Source organism: Panthera onca, chromosome A2 (genome assembly GCF_046562875.1).
Source record: "Panthera onca isolate mPanOnc1 chromosome A2, mPanOnc1 haplotype 2, whole genome shotgun sequence".
Classification (NCBI taxonomy): domain Eukaryota; kingdom Metazoa; phylum Chordata; class Mammalia; order Carnivora; family Felidae; genus Panthera; species Panthera onca.
The window spans coordinates 485,549-503,607 of NC_138340.1; the positions used below are offsets into that span (position 1 = coordinate 485,549).

General features: G+C 62.7%; 1 protein-coding gene across 6 annotated transcripts in view; it reads left to right on the forward strand.

Annotated features, from left to right (window-relative positions):
• The window catches only part of ARID3A (AT-rich interaction domain 3A), a 32,538-nt gene extending 18,255 nt beyond the window's left edge, over positions 1–14,283 (forward strand). For all 6 annotated transcript variants that reach the window (XM_078443762.2, XM_078443760.2, XM_078443764.1 and 3 more), the window contains 6 exons: positions 3,688–3,760; positions 6,895–7,078; positions 7,279–7,526; positions 9,274–9,570; positions 10,283–10,381; positions 10,829–14,283. In XM_078443762.2, the coding sequence (XP_078299888.1) occupies positions 3,688–3,760; positions 6,895–7,078; positions 7,279–7,526; positions 9,274–9,570; positions 10,283–10,381; positions 10,829–11,004 (1,077 nt within the window). In that variant the 3' untranslated portion in view covers positions 11,005–14,283. The remainder of the gene's footprint in view (positions 1–3,687; positions 3,761–6,894; positions 7,079–7,278; positions 7,527–9,273; positions 9,571–10,282; positions 10,382–10,828) is intronic.
• The last annotated feature ends 3,776 nt before the right edge of the window (positions 14,284–18,059 follow it).

Below are 18,059 nucleotides of genomic sequence, written 5' to 3' on the forward strand. Positions count from 1 at the left end.
GAGAGCACTCGGGAAGGGGTGAGGGCAGGAGGGGCGGCCAGGGTGCGAAGCCAGGTCTCGGGTGGGGGACACGGGATGGGACGGGAGCTCATGCTCAGACTGCCGGGAGAAAGCCCTCTGGCTGCTGCGTGGGGTGACCAGGGAGGCTTGGCCCTACCCGCTCTGTGCCTCAGTTTCCTTTTCTGTGAAGTGGGTGGGGCTGGGGTGGGGAAGACCACTTGGCAACAAGGGGTCCCCCGGCCTCCATCACCCTCCGCCACAGCCGAGAGACAGGCAGGGGGCCCGTGGGGGGCTGGGTGTACCCCCCTGACGCGGCCGGCTGGGGCCCAGGGAGGGGCATGGCTGCCCCTTTCCCTGGCGGAAAGCTGGGGTCCCCAGCTGCCCGTCTGCCCAGCGTAGGGTGTCACTCGCCCACAGCATGAGCCTTGTGGGGCACATAACAGATCTGGAAAAGGGTTAGCGGCCCCATCCCGTGGCACACTGAGAAATCAAGGCCCGTGTGTTAGGCAGCCGCCTGGTACCCGGTTGTAGACATCGGGGACGAAGCAGACAGGGTCTATGTGACCTTCTGCTGGGGCACACGGGCCTGTGGCCAGCCCCGCGTGTAAATCCACGTGGCTCGGGCAGTGGGAGGGCAGGGGAAGAGCGTCAGTAAACGAGAAAGTCGCCCACGGTCAGTAAACATGTTCCAGTGGGAGCAGAGCATGTGCCACGGAGACGGGGCAGCAGCCGTGACCCCGGGGGGCGGGGGCCCCATGGGGGGGGGGGCGGGTTTGAGGAGAGAGCGGGACTCGAGAAGCCAGCGGGGGCGGTCCAGGCGGGAGGCACTGCTGGGGCAAAGGCGCAGACGTGGGACTGGTTTGGAAGCTGGAGGAAGTGGGGGGGGGGGGGCGGGGGGGTCCCCGGGGCCCTCGTGGGCTGCAGGGCCGTTGGGGGGTGGCTGGTGCCACTAGGTCAGGCGGGGCCAGGGCGAGAGCCCGAGACCGGCGTGGGTCGTCTGTCTCAGCCCTCGGCCCGAGGGAGGGGCTCCCGCGGCTTCGCGGGTGTCCAGCCTGGGTTTGCGGCCGTGGCAGGCGACTGGTTTCAGTGCCGCCTGGCCCACCTCAAGCGGGGCAGAGGCCTGGGCCGAGCGCGGGATGTGTTGTGTCCCCGCGGTGTGAGTTGGAGCCTCGTGAGGACAGGCGGTGGGCGTGCCGGCCTACAGTGGGGCCCGGACACCGCCCCCCATGCCCCCGTCCCTCCGGCCCGGCCGGGGCAGCAGGGGAGCGGAACTTGGGGCCTGAGCCCCATAAAGCTGGGGTGGCCTTTACTGCCTGCCTTTGTTGTCGGCTGCCCGCAGCACCAGCCGTTAAAGCGGCCTCCCCCCGGCAGCCGGGGGCCCTGCACATCCCCCTTTACGGCCTCGAACAATACCCTGGCCCCACGGGGGTCTGACTGGGCCCTGCCACAGGCCTGTCCACCCACCATTTGGCCTGGGGGCTAACAGCAACCCCACCTAGCCAGCTGCCAGGTCTCGGGGTAGCTGGTCTCCATTCTGAGCCTCAGTTTCCCCGCCTGGGATACAGGGGTCACGACGGTTCCTGGAGCTCCGGGTGAAGCTGTCGTGTTTACGGTGAGCTGTCCTCGCGAATGGGAGGACTGAGGCAGGAGGGGCACTGAGGTCTCTCGGGACCGGGTCCAGGGAGGTTCAGGCAGGGTGGACGCCCCCCCTCCCCCCGCCCCAGGTCAGGATCTCACAGATGTTGCCGCCTATCAGGAGGGGCCTGTGTGCGCGGCCGTAGCAATGACCACAGACTGCGCGACTGAAAACAGCGGGAATTTGTTTTCCCGAATTCTGGAGCCAGATGTCCGAGATCCAGGTGGGGCAGGGCCATGCGCCCCCGCGGCTCCAAGCAGGGTCTTTCCTGCCTCTTGCCGCCTCTGGTGTGGCCGGCGGCCCCTGGCGTCCCTCAGTTGTGGCCTCGTCCTCACACGGCCTTGTTTGTGGCTGTGTCTCTTCTCCTAGAAGGACACGTGTTGTGGGATTAGGGCCACCCTATCCCGAGTACGACCTCAGCTTAACTGACCACATCCTCCACGACCCCGTTTCCAGATAAGATCGCACAGGTGGGGGTTCGGGTGGAGGTGAACCTGGGGACACCTGCTGTCTCCAGCGAGACTCCAAAACGTGGTGATGCCCCTCTGCCCAGGCTGGCCCACACTGAGGCAAGTCAGGGATCACCGAACGACCATTTATTCACCGACTGCTGTGTGCTTGACCCCACCTAGACACTAGTGACAAACCACACGAAGCCCCCACATCCCACACGAGCGGGCCGACAGGAGACCCGACCAGCGTGTAGTCCCACGGGGCGTGGTGCAGGAAGGGTCAGGGAGGAGAGTGGGTGTGAGGTCCCGGGAGGGGGGTGTGCGTGGCAGGGTGTGTGGGCGGGAGAGGCGGGGACGGACGGGGCAGGGGACGATGGCCGAGGTCCACCTGCAGGCCACACACCCTCAGGCAGGGGGAGGCGTGGGGCCTCCCTGACCACCATAAATCAGCACAGGAATGTAGCTGGCCAGCCTGGCTGGGGCAGGGCAGAGACAAAGACTCAGCCCGGACCACCCCGGCCTGTGCCCGGAGGCCCCGCGTTGTTGTCTCTGTTCCACCGATGGGGGAACCAAACCCCAGAGAGGGGAGGGAGGCTGAGGGGCGGCCAGCCCCAGGGACTCTGCCTCCGAAGCCCCGGGGACGTGGCAGGCGGCAGGCGCTGGGCGTTGGCGTGTTCTTGGGCCCTAATGATGGACTGTCCCAGCCGGGGCTGATTGGTGGTTTCAAGGCCCCCCACAGGCCTGATCCCTCTGGGTCCATTCCCCAGGGCTTAACGTGAAGGTTGCTCTTTGCCGCCGCCCCCTTCCAACTCCACTCTCCAGTCACCTCTGCTGCCGGCCCCTGGGAGCAGGTGGTCAATGCAGCCGGGGACCCGCGAGCCCCTCACCCAATGACTGGAGAACCCAGGGCAGAGTCTGGGCCGAAGGGCCCTGACGTTCCCGGGCCCTGGGTTCTCGCCTGCCTCTGGGCCTCAATTTCCTCATCTACAAAACAGAGCCGCCTCTCGGGGGGCAGCACCAGGATGTGGCCTCTGCGTGCTGGCTGTCTGCACCGGCGTTGTCTGTCTGGGACGAATGGTGTCTCCCAAATGACATGTCAAGACCCAGCTCCCGGCCCGAGAACGAGCTCCTGTGGGGAGCAGGGTCTTTGCAGGTGTCGTTAGTTAAGGGGGAGACGAGGGGGCCCAATCCAGTGGGGGGTGTCCTCAAAACAGGGTTCCGACACGTGCACGGAGGAGCCCGTGGAGGTGCTGGAGGGACACCTGGGGCTCCAGGAGCGGGCCAGCAGGAGGGACCCGCCTCAGGAGACCCCTGGGTCTGGGTGCTGCCCTTCAGGGCTGCAGGAGACTCAACCTTTGTTCTAAGGGGCCCAGCATGTGGCTGGCTTGGGCCCAGCATGTGGCTTGGCATGCAGGGCCAACCGCCGTGGGAGACACACGCAGGTTCCTGTGTCTTCATCTGAAACCGGGGCCGGGCTCTTTAAGCTCCATGGGGCCTCAGGACCTTGGACCTGCCTCTGCCGGCCGCCCCTCAGTGGGGATGTGGCACCCGTGCCCAAGCGCTGACACTGGCTGACCCTTCCCCTCCCTGACCCCACAGCTCTACGAACTGGACGGGGACCCCAAGAGGAAGGAGTTCCTGGATGACTTGTTCAGCTTCATGCAGAAGCGAGGTGAGGCTCGCCCACGGGGGTCCTGGGGACTGGCGCCTGCTTGGCAGTCGGGTCTGATGGGGGAGGCACAGGTGGAAGCATCTAAGGGGTAGGTCCTTGGGTAGGAGGTGTCTGGTCCCCAACCCAGAACCGTCAGGTCAGGCCTTTTTTGCTGCCGAGACCCGTGGTGCGATGGAGTCCTGGCTCCCAGGGACCCCCACCCACCTCCCCCAGGGTCCCCTGCAGCAGAGCCGGCCTCCAGGGAGCAGAGGTGGACGGCCAGGAGGGCAGCTGGGGCCCGGGACAATAGGATAGAAGTTCCCGGGGTTGGCTTCCCGGCCTTCGTGGTCTTGACACTGGTATTCCATGGCTGCTGGTGCAAGGCCAGTCCCCGCCCCTCCCCTGTGCCTATGGGGGCGGGGGGTGGGGGTGGGGGCTGAGTTCCCCCGTGTGTAAGACAGGCCGGGAACAGTTGCCACTGTGTGGCGGCACCCCACGCATGCTGAGCACAGGGCTGCGTTTATGAAGTGCCAACAGCGTACCAGGCCGAGCCCCCGCCTCTGCAGCCCGTCCCACCCCCTGGGTCTGGGGTGCAGTGGATGCCGAACACGGCCCGGCCGGGAAATGCCTGGTGACCGAGGCCTGGAGAACAGGAAGATGACCGGGAGCAAAGGCCCGAGGGGCAGGGACCGGTCTGGGTGGACGTCCCGGTGGGGAAGCTGAGACCCAGACCCCAGGGGGTCCCCCGCACCCCGCACGCATGGCCGTGGCCTCGGCTCTGAGCTGCCACGGGGGGAGAGGCCTGGCCGGCCGGGGGCCCCGAGGGCACCCACTGCACGGTGGAGCTCATTCCTCTGCCTGCTAGACAGCCCGCCTCGTGGGCCGTTCAGGGAAGGAAACTGAGGCCGGGGAGGGGATGCATCCCCCGAGCCCTGAGGCAGGAAGGGGCGGGCCCAGCTGGGGTGCTGCAGGGTCTACCTGGGGCCGCCGCAGGGGCTGGCCGCAGCTGGCTTTGTGCAGGGCCTCTTTGCGCCCCTCCCTCTCGAACGGCCTCTGTAAACACAGGCCCAGCCGCCCAGCGGAAGGGAAGGGCAGGGGGCTGCGGCCTTCGCATTAACCCCTCCCGTGCCGGGGCTGGGGGAATCCAGACCCGGTCCTGGGGTGGGGGCCCCCTCCTTGTTATCACTGGGACCAGTCACATCCAGGGCCCACTGCCCACCGTGTGGTCAGAGAGATCCTCCCCACTCGCTTTATCGACCCGTCCACACCTGCCGGAGCCCCCCTCCCCCCCCCCACCACCCTGCCGTGGGGCCCCGAGTTCCCCGGCCCAGAGCCCACTCATCCCGCCCGAGACTGGGCTTGGTGTCCTGGAGGTCGGGAAGTACCGTGAGCCGCCCTTGGGTATGGGTGAGGCGGGGGCCACACGGGACCGTGAGGGTCGGCGTCCAGCTCTGCCATCCCCGCCAAGCCGGGCTCCCCTGGAGGGCAGGGAGCGACAAACTCCTCTGCAACCCTCAGAACCCAGCCCCAAGTGCCCCTTTCCCTTGCCATCTTCTTGGACCCTCCCCTTCTGTAACTGGCAGGCTTTGGGGCTGAGAGTGCGTTAAATCCCTCCCCCCGGGCCCCGGACACCATGCCCTGCGTCCCACAAGCCCTCCCTCCTTCACTCCAGACACAGAGAAAGTAATTTTTTTTCACATCACAAAGGAGAAGGCTCTGAGAAGTCTCTGGGGGCTGGGAATGCGGGAGGGGTCCTGGCTGCGCCCCACCCTCCTGCTGTTTCCTTGAAGACCTCCCCACCCTCCTTATCTCCCTGCTGCCCCCACTGCCCCTGTCCTCCACCGGTGCCTCTCTGCTCTCCACCCTGCTCCTTCTGTAAACATCCGTCCAGGCCCCGTGCAGAGCCAGGGCGCGGGGTCCCCAGAGGATCTTTTGTGTGATTCTTTCTGTTCTTTCTCAGTGCAGAACCTGAACCAATGTCCCAGGTGGGCCGGGGCTGGGTGAGCCCCTGACACTTGTTGCTTTTTCCTCTTTCCCGCTCGGGCTGAAAAATGGAATTGGGTAGGGTCGGTCGGGGGGGGGTGAGGGGGGGTAGTCTGAGATCCAGCTTTCTCCACCCTCTCTGGGTTGTCCTCAGTTAGTGGGGGTTTTGAAACCTGGAAAGGACAGAAGCGGCAGGAGGTGACCCCAGAGCATCTGGCTCTGGGGCCCAGGAACCAGGGTCCCAGGAGTGTGGACCGGCCGGCCCCTCACGTGAAGCTGGGCTGGCCCTTCTCCAGGAGCCACAGCCCGGGGCCTCCGTTGGCCCATCTCTGGGGTGCGGCGACGTGCCCTGTAGGCTGTGACGCGGGCCGGTCACATCTCACTGTTGTTTCCTGAGCCCACGCCCTGTGCCAGACTGGCTCCAGGGGATCTGAGCCGGGCGACCCCAGCTGACCAGGACAGCAGCCAGGGGCCAGATGGTACAGGAGTTTCAGCGGCAGGGAGAGTCGAAACGGGGGGCTTCTCACCCTCGGCCGAGAAGGTGCCAGACAGGCCGGGCCACGGGCTTCTGCATCAGGGGCACGTGAGGAGGACAGGGATGGCAGCAGTTATGAGGGTCAGTGTGGGTGGAAAAGGGGACCAGCCCGCCACCCCGCTCTCTCAGCTGCAGGGTAGACTAGCCCAAGTTCTGCCTCCTCACGGCTGCAAACCCCTGGGAACCCCGGGACCCGGAGGGCACCTGCCTCGGGGACGCAGGCGGGTTGTTATGGCCACTGTGCTTGTTGATGGAGCCACACTCACGAGGGCCATGTTTCTCACACACGTCTCCAGGTTGGCCCCGCAGCCTGTCCCGGGTCTCTGTACCCCCGGGCGAGCCTCTGATGGAGACACGGGCCTCCTTGTGCTCTCTCAAGGGGGGGGTTCCCCCGGCGATTCTACCCCCAGGAGACACATGGATGTCTGTGGTTGTCATGACTGGAGAGCTCCTGGCCTCGAGGGGGCGGGGCCGGGGAGCTGCTGAGGCCCCGCAGAGGATATCCTGCCCCCGTGTGCCCGCGACAGGAGAGACCTCTCTGGACAGGCGCGTTGGCTGTACACGTGCTGTCTGCTGCGCCTGTGGCTCTGCCCCCACCCCCCTCCGCTAACCTGCACTCCCTGCCCCGCCCCTGCAGGGACGCCCGTGAACCGCATCCCCATCATGGCCAAGCAGGTGCTTGACCTGTTCATGCTGTACGTGCTGGTGACGGAGAAGGGCGGCCTGGTGGAGGTCATCAACAAGAAGCTGTGGAGGGAGATCACCAAAGGCCTCAACCTGCCCACGTCCATCACCAGCGCTGCCTTCACCCTGCGGACCCAGTGAGTGCCCGCCGGCGCCCCGCATAGGGGGGGCGGGAGGGGCGGGAGGGGCCGGGGCGGCCGCGGAGAGCCGGTCCTGACGTCAGGGTGCGGGTTGAGGACGGTCCGCCCCGAGCTCACTCTGCTGGGTGGCGGGATTGGCGAGGGCGGTCCTGGGGGGCCCCGGCGCCATCCTGTCCCTGCCCCTGCCCCTGGCGCAGGTACATGAAGTACTTGTATCCCTACGAGTGTGAGAAGCGCGGCCTCAGCAACCCCAACGAGCTGCAGGCGGCCATCGACAGCAACCGGCGGGAGGGCCGGCGCCAGAGTTTCGGGGGCTCCCTGTTCGCCTACTCGCCGGGCGGGGCCCACGGCATGCTGTCCTCGCCCAAGCTGCCCGTGCCCTCCCTGGGCCTGGCCGCCAGCACCAACGGCAGCTCCATCACCCCGGCCCCCAAGATCAAGAAAGGTAAGGGCCGCGCGTCCCTGAGGCCCAGACCCCATTCTGCTCCGGCCGGGGCTTTCTGACCCCCTCTGGGTACTGCGCCCCCCAGTGGGCGTGACTAAGCAGGGCCCTTCTCCCAACCCCAGGGCAAGCAGACATCACTAATCGTTCAGGATCTTGAACAGTTTCCCAGCCCGTGCCCGCGGCAGACATTACTAATCGAGCACCGCTTCCCCAGTCCAAGCTGCTGCACCCGTTTCTGACTGGGCGCCCGGTTCCTTCCCAATCCCTTGGCCAGTGTTACTAGCAAATTACTGTAGCGTCGCCCGAGTTCTGCCTGTGGGCGGCAGTATTGACAGCCGGAGTTTTTCCGGTCTCTTGCCCACGGCAGACCTTATTAGCTGATTGCTGAATTCTTTTCCCTTTGAGCTTCAGGACCTTCTCAACACTGTCCAGCAGGGACCGTCACGGGTGTGGTGTGGGCCCATCCCACTGGCCCTTCAACCTTCCCCGAATCTAGTGCTGGGTGTGTCTGGGCAGCTCACTGGCCCCTCCTGGGCCCGGCTTTCCTGCTGGGGAAACGGGAAAGCGACCCCTTCTTTGTGGGTTTGTGGAAGGAGAGCCTTTGGTGTGTCCGGCCCCCAGCAGGCAGCGGGCCCAGTTTTCGAATGCCTGGTAGGGAGCCCCCCATTCGTGGCAGGCACCACCAGCCGATCACAGCCTTCTCACCCAGCGAGCCTCTGAATCCTTCCTAGCACAGAAACACCAACGGCACACGTGGCGGTGTGGCCTCAAGCAGGCGAAGCCCCCTGCGTGTCTCTCACCTGCCACCTGGGCTGGGACTCCCTGCCTCCTGGGGTGGCCGGGGGATCCAGCGTGATCCCCACGACTTAGGCCTGGTCAGATCCTAGGCGAATGGGGTCCCACTAGCGTCACTCAGCCCTCTGTGGACCTCAGTTTACCTACCCCCACCCCTGGGAAGCTCCGGTGATGCCCACGAGTCAGTATAAACGTCCGCCGGGCGTGAGGCCTCATGCGGGAGCTGGGGAGGTGCTGGCTGGCAGGGAGGAGGGTTTTCTGATGGCTGGGGTGGTGTTTGAGTGAGCCCAGAAGACGGGGACAAAGGAGAGAGTGCCAAAGACCCTGGCAGAGGTGGGGGGGGGGGGGGCGCCCAGCATGCAGGCAGCGCCGGGACAGGCATGGGCAGAAGAGTCGGGAAAAGAAGAGGCAGCAGGTCACGGTGGGACCAGCGGGTAGAAACCGCGATGGGGACGTTTGCTTCGACCACAGAGGAGCTGAATGGTTGGCAGCTGGTTCTGGGTTCGAGTCCCAGCTCCGCGCCCCCCACCCCCACCCCCTGTGGCTTTGGCAACATTTCCACATCCTCTGAGCTGCCTCCCCCGTGAAGCGGCCGTAAGAGGGTGGAGGCAGGCGCGCGAGTGTCGAGACAGCCTCTCGAGGCGGTTGGAGCCGAGCGCGTCAGACGAGACACGTGGCGCTTCCCAGCTGCTGTCCGCAGCAAGTGCTGTGACAGCGTCTCTGTGCGACGTCCGTGCTGGATGCGACTGTGACACTGTCGTTCCCGTCGCGGCGGTACCCGGTGTCAGGCTGACCTTAGATCTGGCAGCGCTTGCCTGCTTCCGCGGAGAGGACGTGCGCACCCCGTCGGCGGAGGTGTCCAGGCGCATGCGCGGTCCTGCCGCGGGCGGAGGGCCGCACCGGGCCGCTGCGGGTCCCTCCTGCCCACCGACTCTTCTTCTCTCCCGTCTAGAGGAGGACTCGGCCATCCCTATCACGGTGCCCGGCCGCCTGCCGGTCTCCCTGGCGGGTCACCCTGTGGTGGCCGCCCAGGCGGCCGCGGTGCAAGCCGCGGCGGCCCAGGCGGCCGTGGCGGCCCAGGCGGCCGCCCTGGAGCAGCTTCGGGAGAAGCTGGAGTCTGGGGAGCCGCCTGAGAAGAAGATGGCCCTCGTGACTGAGGAGCAGCAGCGGCTGGTGCAGCGGGCCCTGCAGCAGAACTTCTTGGCCATGACGGCCCAGCTGCCCATGAGCATCCGCATCAACAGCCAAGGTACCAACCCGGCGCCCGAACCCTCCCTGCCGCGTGCGCCCGTAACAGAGTAAGGGCCTCGTAGTCAACATATGTAAAGAGTGCCTGCAAATCAATAAGGGAAAAAAAAAAAAAGCTAACCCCATAAAAGACCCGGGCAGCGGTGACGGGTAGTAAGTTCATGTGGAAAGCCGACTCGGGGATCTGCGCGTTAGTGAGGAGACGCCCGTCGGAGTTTGATGGTATCGAATGCCGGTCAGGATACCGGAACGTGGGCCCACCCGGTCTCGCTGGTGGGAGTCTAAGGAGGTGACAGTTGGGCAACCTCTTTCCAAGATAGAAAACATTCTTGCCCTGCGACCCAGTGGTTCTCCTGGGATCTGCCGCAGACGCTCCAGGAAGCACACGTAGCCGAGGGCGCTTCCCTGCGGTCACTGGCGCGATGCTGCTTGTGATAGTGGAGCCTTGAAGCCACTCGTGTGTCCATCAGCAGGGGATGGAACGAGTCAAGTCTAGACGGCTCTGTGGCCGTTAAGACCCGTCATCATGAGAAAAGCCAGTTTTAGGCAGATACGTTCTTCCTCGGTAAATATTTATTGACTACCTACTGTGTGTGCCGGTGACAGATCCGGTCCGCGCTCGGTGACTCGTGAGGTCCAGCGGGGGTGACGGAAGAGGGTCCTCGCACAGACGTGTGTGTGACTACAGATGGCCGTGTTTCTTCTTCCCACAGCCTGCGAGAGCCGCCAGGACTCGGCTGCGAACTTGACCAGCCCCAACGGCAGCAACAGCATCAGCATGTCGGTGGAGATTAACGGGATCATGTACACAGGTAGGACCAGCCGGGCCCCACGCCGTCCTTGGGCGCTCGTCTCCCCGTTAACTCGGGAGCCCCGGGTCGCCCCGACCCCCCGGGCCGGCCGGCCGGAGCCCATATGAGACCGCAGCGAGGTAGTCCGCACGGCATCCGTGGCCCGGTGTTGGGCACACAGCAGCTGCTCGGAAGGCAGACCCCTTGTCGCGCTCTTCCTGTGGCAGGTGGTATTGACGAGTTCCTTCTAAACAACCCGAGTAGTCAGCCAGGAGCTCCGACGGGCCACCAGGAGGTGCCGTGGACACCGAGCGGCTCCGCTGCTAAGGGAGGGCGACTCCCAGGGACGGAGAAGGGGGGGACCTGTGGCCTCCCTGTCCCCACAGCCCCCGTGGGTGACTTTGTGGGGTGTCAGTGCTCAGGACCTTTCGACTCGGTGACGTGTTTCTCCTCCTGTCCTCGCGTTAGGAGTGCTGTTTGCTCAGCCACCGTCCGCTCCCAGCAAAGGCGGTGGTGGTGGCAGCCGGGGAGGGACCAGCGGGACCAGCAGCAGCAGCAGCAGCAGCAGCACGGGCAGCCAGGCCGGGCCGGCGGGCTTGTCCACACCTGCCACGTCTTCTACCTCAAATAACTCATTGCCTTAACCGCACCACTCCCCACCTGCCACCCCCCCCGCCCCTGCCTGGGTGGGGGGTCGAGGTGGGCCACGCAGGGGCCGGGACGGCGGAAGATACGGGTGGGGAGGGGAGGTATCCACAAAGGAGCCACAGCTAACGCCAAAAAGAAAAGAAAAAAATATATACATATATATATATAAAGAAAATTTAATAAAACAGGGGAAAACCAAGGAACACTTGAATTACTCAGGTTTCGGACATTCAGAGACACGAATTGTGAGAACAGCAAAGGAAATCGGAAGAGAGGCATATATCTCCTAGGCTTTCCTGCAGCCCTGCCGGACCGACCGACCGACTGGGGTCTGGGGTCTGGGGTGTGTTTGGACCAGTTGCCATGGGAGGCCAATCCTGTTTACCTCATACATCTCTGCACTGTGTGTTTTCATTTTTGTCTGTTTTTTTTTTTTTTTTTTTTTTGCCTTTTTTTTTCTCCCATTCATCACACACCACACCCAGCTCCTTGTGTTGAATGAAACCCCTGAGCCACGATCAGTAGAGTTTTTTTTCTCGTTGCTTTTTGGGAACTTTTTTTTTTTTTAAGAAACAGTGATACTCAAACTCTATAGGGTTTTTAAGAGGTTTCGGGGTTTTGTTTTGTAAATAATCTATTTTATTCTTGGGGGAGGAATCAAACCTTAGGAAAAGGATATATATATATATATATCTATATATTTGTGTTCATTCAGGGAAACTGGACTTGAAAATGAAAAAAAAAAAAAGAAAAGAAAAGTAATACCCTTTTTATTTTCCCATAACTGATTCGGGTTCCTTGTGCGTTTCCTGTAGCGCAGTGGGCAGCTGGCAGGCCCAGAGCCAGGAGAGGTGATGAACTCAGGTGCTACGGGGGGTGGGGGGGTGGGGGCGGGCGTGAATTCAGACCGGTGACCGGCGAGGCGACCGTGACATCCGTGGTCCTGTTTGTTTGCTGTGCTTTTCGTGCTGGCGCTGCAGCAGGCAGAGGCTGGAAGTCTCCAGTAGAAAGCGCAGGGTGAAGGACCTCGGCGTGGGAGGGGGCTCCCTCCACCTGTCCAGCCCCCCGGCTCCTGTCTCAGGGATGAATGTGGCCTGGGGGCTCCCGTGTGAAAGGGCTACTCTGGGAGATTATCCATACTGGGGACGGGGTGAGCCGGGCTTAGCTCAGGGCGAGGTTTTTGGGGCCACGGCATCCTGAACCCCCCCCCCCCAATTCTCTTCTCCTTAACTGTCGCCTTTTTCTCTCTTGGCCCCTTTTGCTTGGGGCCACGCCTCCCTGCAGGAACTAAAGTAACTGAATGGAGACCACACCAGGTCCCCACACGCCCCGTCCTCCTGGTTAGAAGGTGGGTGTCGGGGGGAGGGGGGCACCGCTGGAGGGAGGGGGCTATTGCAGTGGCTGGTGATGGGCCTCAGGAGGTGGCAGTGTCTGCCCCAGGCGGGTCTGGGGACTTTCTTGGCTGCCCTGTCGTCCCGTGTCCCCGTGGACCCAGTGGTGTTGATTAGTGTTTTCACACGGTGCGGGATTTTCGTTTGGGAAGGGGGTGGCTGGGCTGTTCCCGGGGCGAGGCTGTACTCTCTACTTGGGCTCAGGAGCCCAGCTTCAGGAGGCTGAAGGGCAGTGCCAGCCTGGCGGCCTCCCAGCTTCCCCCACCCAGGCATCACCCTGTAGCCTTGGAGACCTGGGGGCAGGGGGAGGTCCTGAGCCCCCCAGGTCTGGGTTTTCTGTTATGTGGGGCTTTGGTGTGTGTTTGGAAGGCAACCCCTTTCTTTGGGATATCTCAGGGTCGTTGACACCCCCACACCCCACCCTTTCAGGAGTGGGTGGCAGGAGTGGGGTTTCCTCTCTGCTTTTCCTTCTAGAAGGTTCTGCCCTTCCCGTCTGTCACTGCAGCAGCACAATCATTGTGGGAGGGGGATCCCTTGTCCCCGGGCACAGTCGGGCTCCACTCGAGAACCTGGGAGCCCCTGCCCCTTCTCTCCTCCCGCCCGAACTGCCCCGTGGGCGCCCTGGGCCCACGTGGGGGGGGGGGCGGTGTCTGCAGCGCTTTCTTCCTACCTCAGGTCTGACTCTTGATGCCAAAACCCGTGCCCGGGCCTGGCCCTCTGCGGCTGGCCCAGGGTCTCCGCAGGGACGTGCACCTGTCCCCTCGACTCCCCCCCCCCCCCCCCCCCGCCCGTGGGGCCCCTCCCCCTGGAAAGCCTGTGCGCCCGCTTTGTTCGTGCGTGTGCCGTGCGTCCACGTGTGTCTTGTGGGTGGTGTGGCCTCCCGGATGTAACGCAGGGTGTGGCCCGCTGTTCCAGTGGTGACTGTAGGGACAGGTGGGGGCGGGGCTTGGGCGGGGCTCGGGGCCGGGTCCCACCCTCCAGGCCACAGCCGGGCGGCTGTGGGCCTGCGAGCCGGTGGGGCCCTCCCCTGCCTCCGCCTTAGGTGCCCGCGTTCAGCCCCCTGCCACTGCGGTCTCTGGGCTTAGGGAAGGGGAGGCTTTCTGGGGTGCGGATGGGCACCCCCTTACGCAAACCCGGGTGGGGATGGGGGCGGCTGTGTCCTGGCTGGTGCACTGTTCGTTCCAGAGCGGGTGGACCCCAGACTCAGGGCGGAGAGGGGCTCCCTGGGGCTGTCTTGCTGGAGGTGTTGCTTCTAGAATCTTCCGTGTGCCCACCCCCCCCCCCGAGCTGGGGGCTGGGCTGTCTGGGGGCGGGCAGGGGCGGGCAGGCGCGGTGGTCTCCATTCCTCTGCATTTGTAAACCCACTTTCATTGTATCACTTTTGCCCACTGTCTCCTTTTTTCCCCCTTAACTTTGCTTCTGCATTTTTTCTTGGCAAACATGAATTCAGCCTTTCATTCCTGACAGAAATTTCAGTTTCTCTGGGGTTTGTCAGACGGCGTGGGTACCGCGCCAGGACTCAGGTTAAAGTGAAAAAAACTTCCAAAAAAAAAAAAAAAAAAAAAGGTTTAAAACGACTCTACCTCTGGCCGGGCCCGGCCTGTCGCGCCCTGGTAAGACTTCAGTGTTTGCAGAACATTCAGGTATTAAAAGGGAAAAAAAAAAAAAAAAAAAAAAAAGATAAAAGACCAAAAAAAAAAAAAAAAAGGAAAGAAAGAAAAAAAAGGTGTGTGATTTTGAAATTTAAAAACACTGAAAGTTTACATTTTATAACATTATTATGCAGATTGTATTTAAACTTCAAAAATATTTAAGACAATTGTAACCCTGTAAAGCTGATGAGGTATTAAAACAAGACAAAACACTTCTGACTTTTAACAGAAACTGTGTCCCGTGGTGGTTTTTTTCGTGGGGGGGGGGGAGGGGGGACATCAGAGGTTGTCACACTGGGGAGCTCCTGGCACCAAGGGGTGGGGCCCAGGAGCCCCCCCCCCCCCAAATGTCAGCTGTGTCCAGGGGACGGGCCCGGCTCAGCCATTCGTCAGCATCCCCCTTCTAAGAGTGAGTGTGTGGCCATTTGCACATCCCTGGGGACCTGGTACAAAGGCTGTTTTAGGGTTTTGCGGGGGGGACCTCGGTGGCAGGGCCGGGCCTCCCAGCCTGTGTCCCCCCCCCCCCCCCCCCCCCCGCCCCCCAGGCTAGCTCTCCCACCTGCAGGGTTCCTTGGCCCCGGGCACTGTCACTGTGGGATTTCTGACCTAGGCCCCCTGGGTGCGGCCTTCTCTGCCAGTCCCTCATCCGTCTGGAAACTTCCGCAGCACTCTGCCTTGTGTTTCTGCTGCCTCTGCTTCTGGGCCACCCGGGGCGCCCCTCAGCTCGACTGGCCGGACGCGTGTGGGGTGCCCGCGTGGAGTCCCCCACCCCCACTGGAGCAGGGCCCAGCCTGCCCCCACCTGCCTTCCCGCCCTCTGTGCTTTGGCTCGAGGTTTCACGTTGTAGGATTCGTGGGTGCGGCCTGAGAAACCAGACCCCAGGGGTGGGGTCGGGCCTCCGCACAGACGGAAGGGGGCCCCTGGGCGCCCTGCCTCCGAACCCAAACCACACCGGCTCCGCAGCTTCGTGTCTGGGAGAGATTTTCTGGGACGTCCGCTCCATTCGCCCTCGTGACACCCGCGCACAGGCTGTGCCGGGCTCAAGGTCAGCGAGGCCCGCAGCGGGCACGCCCCACCTCCCCCTGGCCGGCCCCTCCCGCCCGGGTCAGCCCCCCAAGGCCGCACCAGGAACGGGGGACAGCCAGCCGCCCCTCCGGTCCGAGCTGGCGGTTGCCCCGGTTTATCCACGCGCTTTCCGCACCTGCTGAAAGTGAGTCAGCTGTACGTCCTGGGCCCAGCCTCCGTGGACCTGGGGGGCCAGGAGAGGTCGGAGGACAGGTCACCCACCTTCCTCTAGGGCCCCTCCCCTTCACACACCGGAGATAAAGAAAAATCCTTGAAAAAGGGAAAACACTGCTTCTTGCAAACTGGCCCAGCCGGTGCCCCCCTTCATTCCTCCGCTGAAGAGCCCCTGAGGTCACACGGCCCCTGGGGGACCAGGGAGGCGGCAGGCCCCGTCACTGCCCGCCCCGCCTCCCAGAACCCGGCAGCCTCTGTCCCCCTGGCCTCCCGCTCCGCGCCTGTGAGGAGGCCGGGGAGGCTCCTGGAGGTAACGTGGGGACCCGCGTCCAGCCAGCAGAGCTGAGGGAACCTGCAAAGCACCAGGGCTCGGAGCCGGTGCCGGAAGGGATGCCTGAGCAAGAGGGTTTTCACCGAGTCCTCTGCCTTCCTTCCCACCACGCGTGGCCCTGACGGGGCTGCCCTGGGAAGGGGCCTGTGGGCCAGGACGCCAGAAAGGGGGTTCGGTTTGTTTCTTCAGTGTGTACCCACTGCCTACAAACAGGAGGTGCTCAATAATGAAAAAATAATAACGAATGAGAACTCGGGGCTTAGGGGCACCTGCATGGCTCAGTCGATTAAGCGTCCGGCTCCTGATTTCCACTCAGGTTATGATCTCACGGTTCGTGGGACTGAGCCCCGTGTCCGGCTCTGTGCTGACAGGGTGGAGCCTGCTTGGGATTCTCTCCCTCTCTCCCTCTGCCCCTCCCTCGCTCCCTTGCGCTCTCTTTCTCTCGAAAACAAAAAAGAATTCAGGGCTTACTGGGGTGGCGGTGGGGGAACCGTATCTGTGCCTCGGTTTCCCCCATCCTGCTTCTGCCCCTCTAGCCACACACTACAGACTTGGATTTGGGACCAGGCATCCAGCTGGCACCAAGGAGGTCTGGCGACAGGGGTGGTCCCTGGACGCCCCCCCCCCCCCCCCAAAGTGTGGCTGTAGCCTTTCTCTTCTGACACAACTGGTCTGTCCTCATTCCACGCTGGCTGGGCTGGGGGTGGGGTGACCTCTGACCTCCCGGGAGGGGAGGAGGGGGAAGGAGGCCTGTGAGGGGCCAGGACTGCGATCCAGCTGTCGCCTGGGCCTGCCCCTGCCTGAGTGCCAGCAACCAGCGCCCTCCGGGCATCAAGCCTGCCCCCTCACACTCTGGCACCCGTCTGCACAGTTGGTCGTTCTGCAACCCACATCTGCGGGGCCTGCCCCTGTGTCCTGGATCCCAGGGATCTGGAGACTTCCAGGCCAGACTTCCTGGAAGCAGACGCAGACCCAGGACCCAGATCCCATAGCTACGGGAAACTACAGTGGCTGCAGGAGCTGTGCATGTGGGGAAACTGAGGCCCAGAACTTCACAGTGATTCGCCTCACAGCTCAGAAGTGCAGGTTCAAGGGGCGCCTGGGTGGCGATCGAGTGTCAGGACTATGGCTCAGGTCACGACAATCTCTCGGTTCATGAGTTCAAGCCCCATGTCGGGCTCCGTGCTGACAGCTCAGAGCCTGGAGCCTGCGTTGCGTTGTCTCCTCCTCTCTCTTGGCCCCTCCCAGGCTCACACTGTCTTTCTCTCTCTCTCTCAAATTTTTAAAAATTGAAAAAAAAGTGCAGATTGAAGTCTTGAGCTGATGTTTAGAAGAAAGGCCACCAGGGTCCACTCGTGGGAGCCACACAGTGGCATTCTCAAACATATTCTCAAACCAGATTCCACGGAGCGCCAGGGACTCGGGATTCAAAGATTTGATTTTGGGAAACCAATGTCTGAAAAGTGTAAATCAGCATCCCAGGCATTTTGTTTTTCTTATTCACACTTTTTTTTTTTTTAATGTTTATTTATTTTTGAGAGAGACAGTGTGAGCGGGGGAGGGGCAGAGAGAGAGGGAGACACAGAGCCCGACGCAGGGCTTGAACTCATGAACCGGAGATCATGACCTGAACAGAAGACAGACGCTTAACCGACTGAGCCACCCAGTGTTTAAAATAATATCTGAGGGGGCGCGTGGGTGGCTCAGCTGAGCACCGACATCAGCTCAGGTCATGATCTCTCAGTTTGCAAGTTCGAGCCCTGCATCGGCTCTCCTGTCAGCGCAGAGTCTGCTTCTGATCCTGTGTCACCCTTTCTCTCTGCCCTTCTCCCGCTTGCACAAGCTCTCTCTCAAAAATAAACATTAAATTTTTTTCTTAAATTAAAAAAAAAAAACTTGAGGAACCTAGGAGCATCAACTCGTTGTGAGGGTGGAAATCAAGGAGACCTGGTTCCACTTGCAACCTGTCTGAACTAGGAGGTCCCTGCACACTCAGCTCTCCTCACGTCAATTTACAAGAGTCCTTAAGTTCCCAATGGATCCTCGCCCTCCAGGATAAAGTAAAATCCAGGCTACCCACTGGCTGAAAGGCCCTGCACTGCCCAGCTCTATCCTCCATGGTCTGCCTCGGGGCCTTTGCACGTTCCTCTGCCTACCTTTCCCTCCAACTTGTTAATTCCCTGCTCAAGTGACACCTGCTCTCGGAAGCCCCTCTTCCAGACCCCCAAACTAGGCAGGTCCCCCGTGGCAGCCCTATCCCCGTAACTGCTTCTTGCTGTGGCCCCAGAGCTGGGAGCAGCCGCCGTGGGCAAAAGCCCTTTCCGGGTCCGGCCTCCCGGTCCGAGGCTCGCGCCTGCCACCTGGCGGTCGGGGCTGGAGCCGCGGATACCCCACGCCCCGAGCTCCCGTTCCTCGCTCAGGCGGTTCCCTCCCTCCGT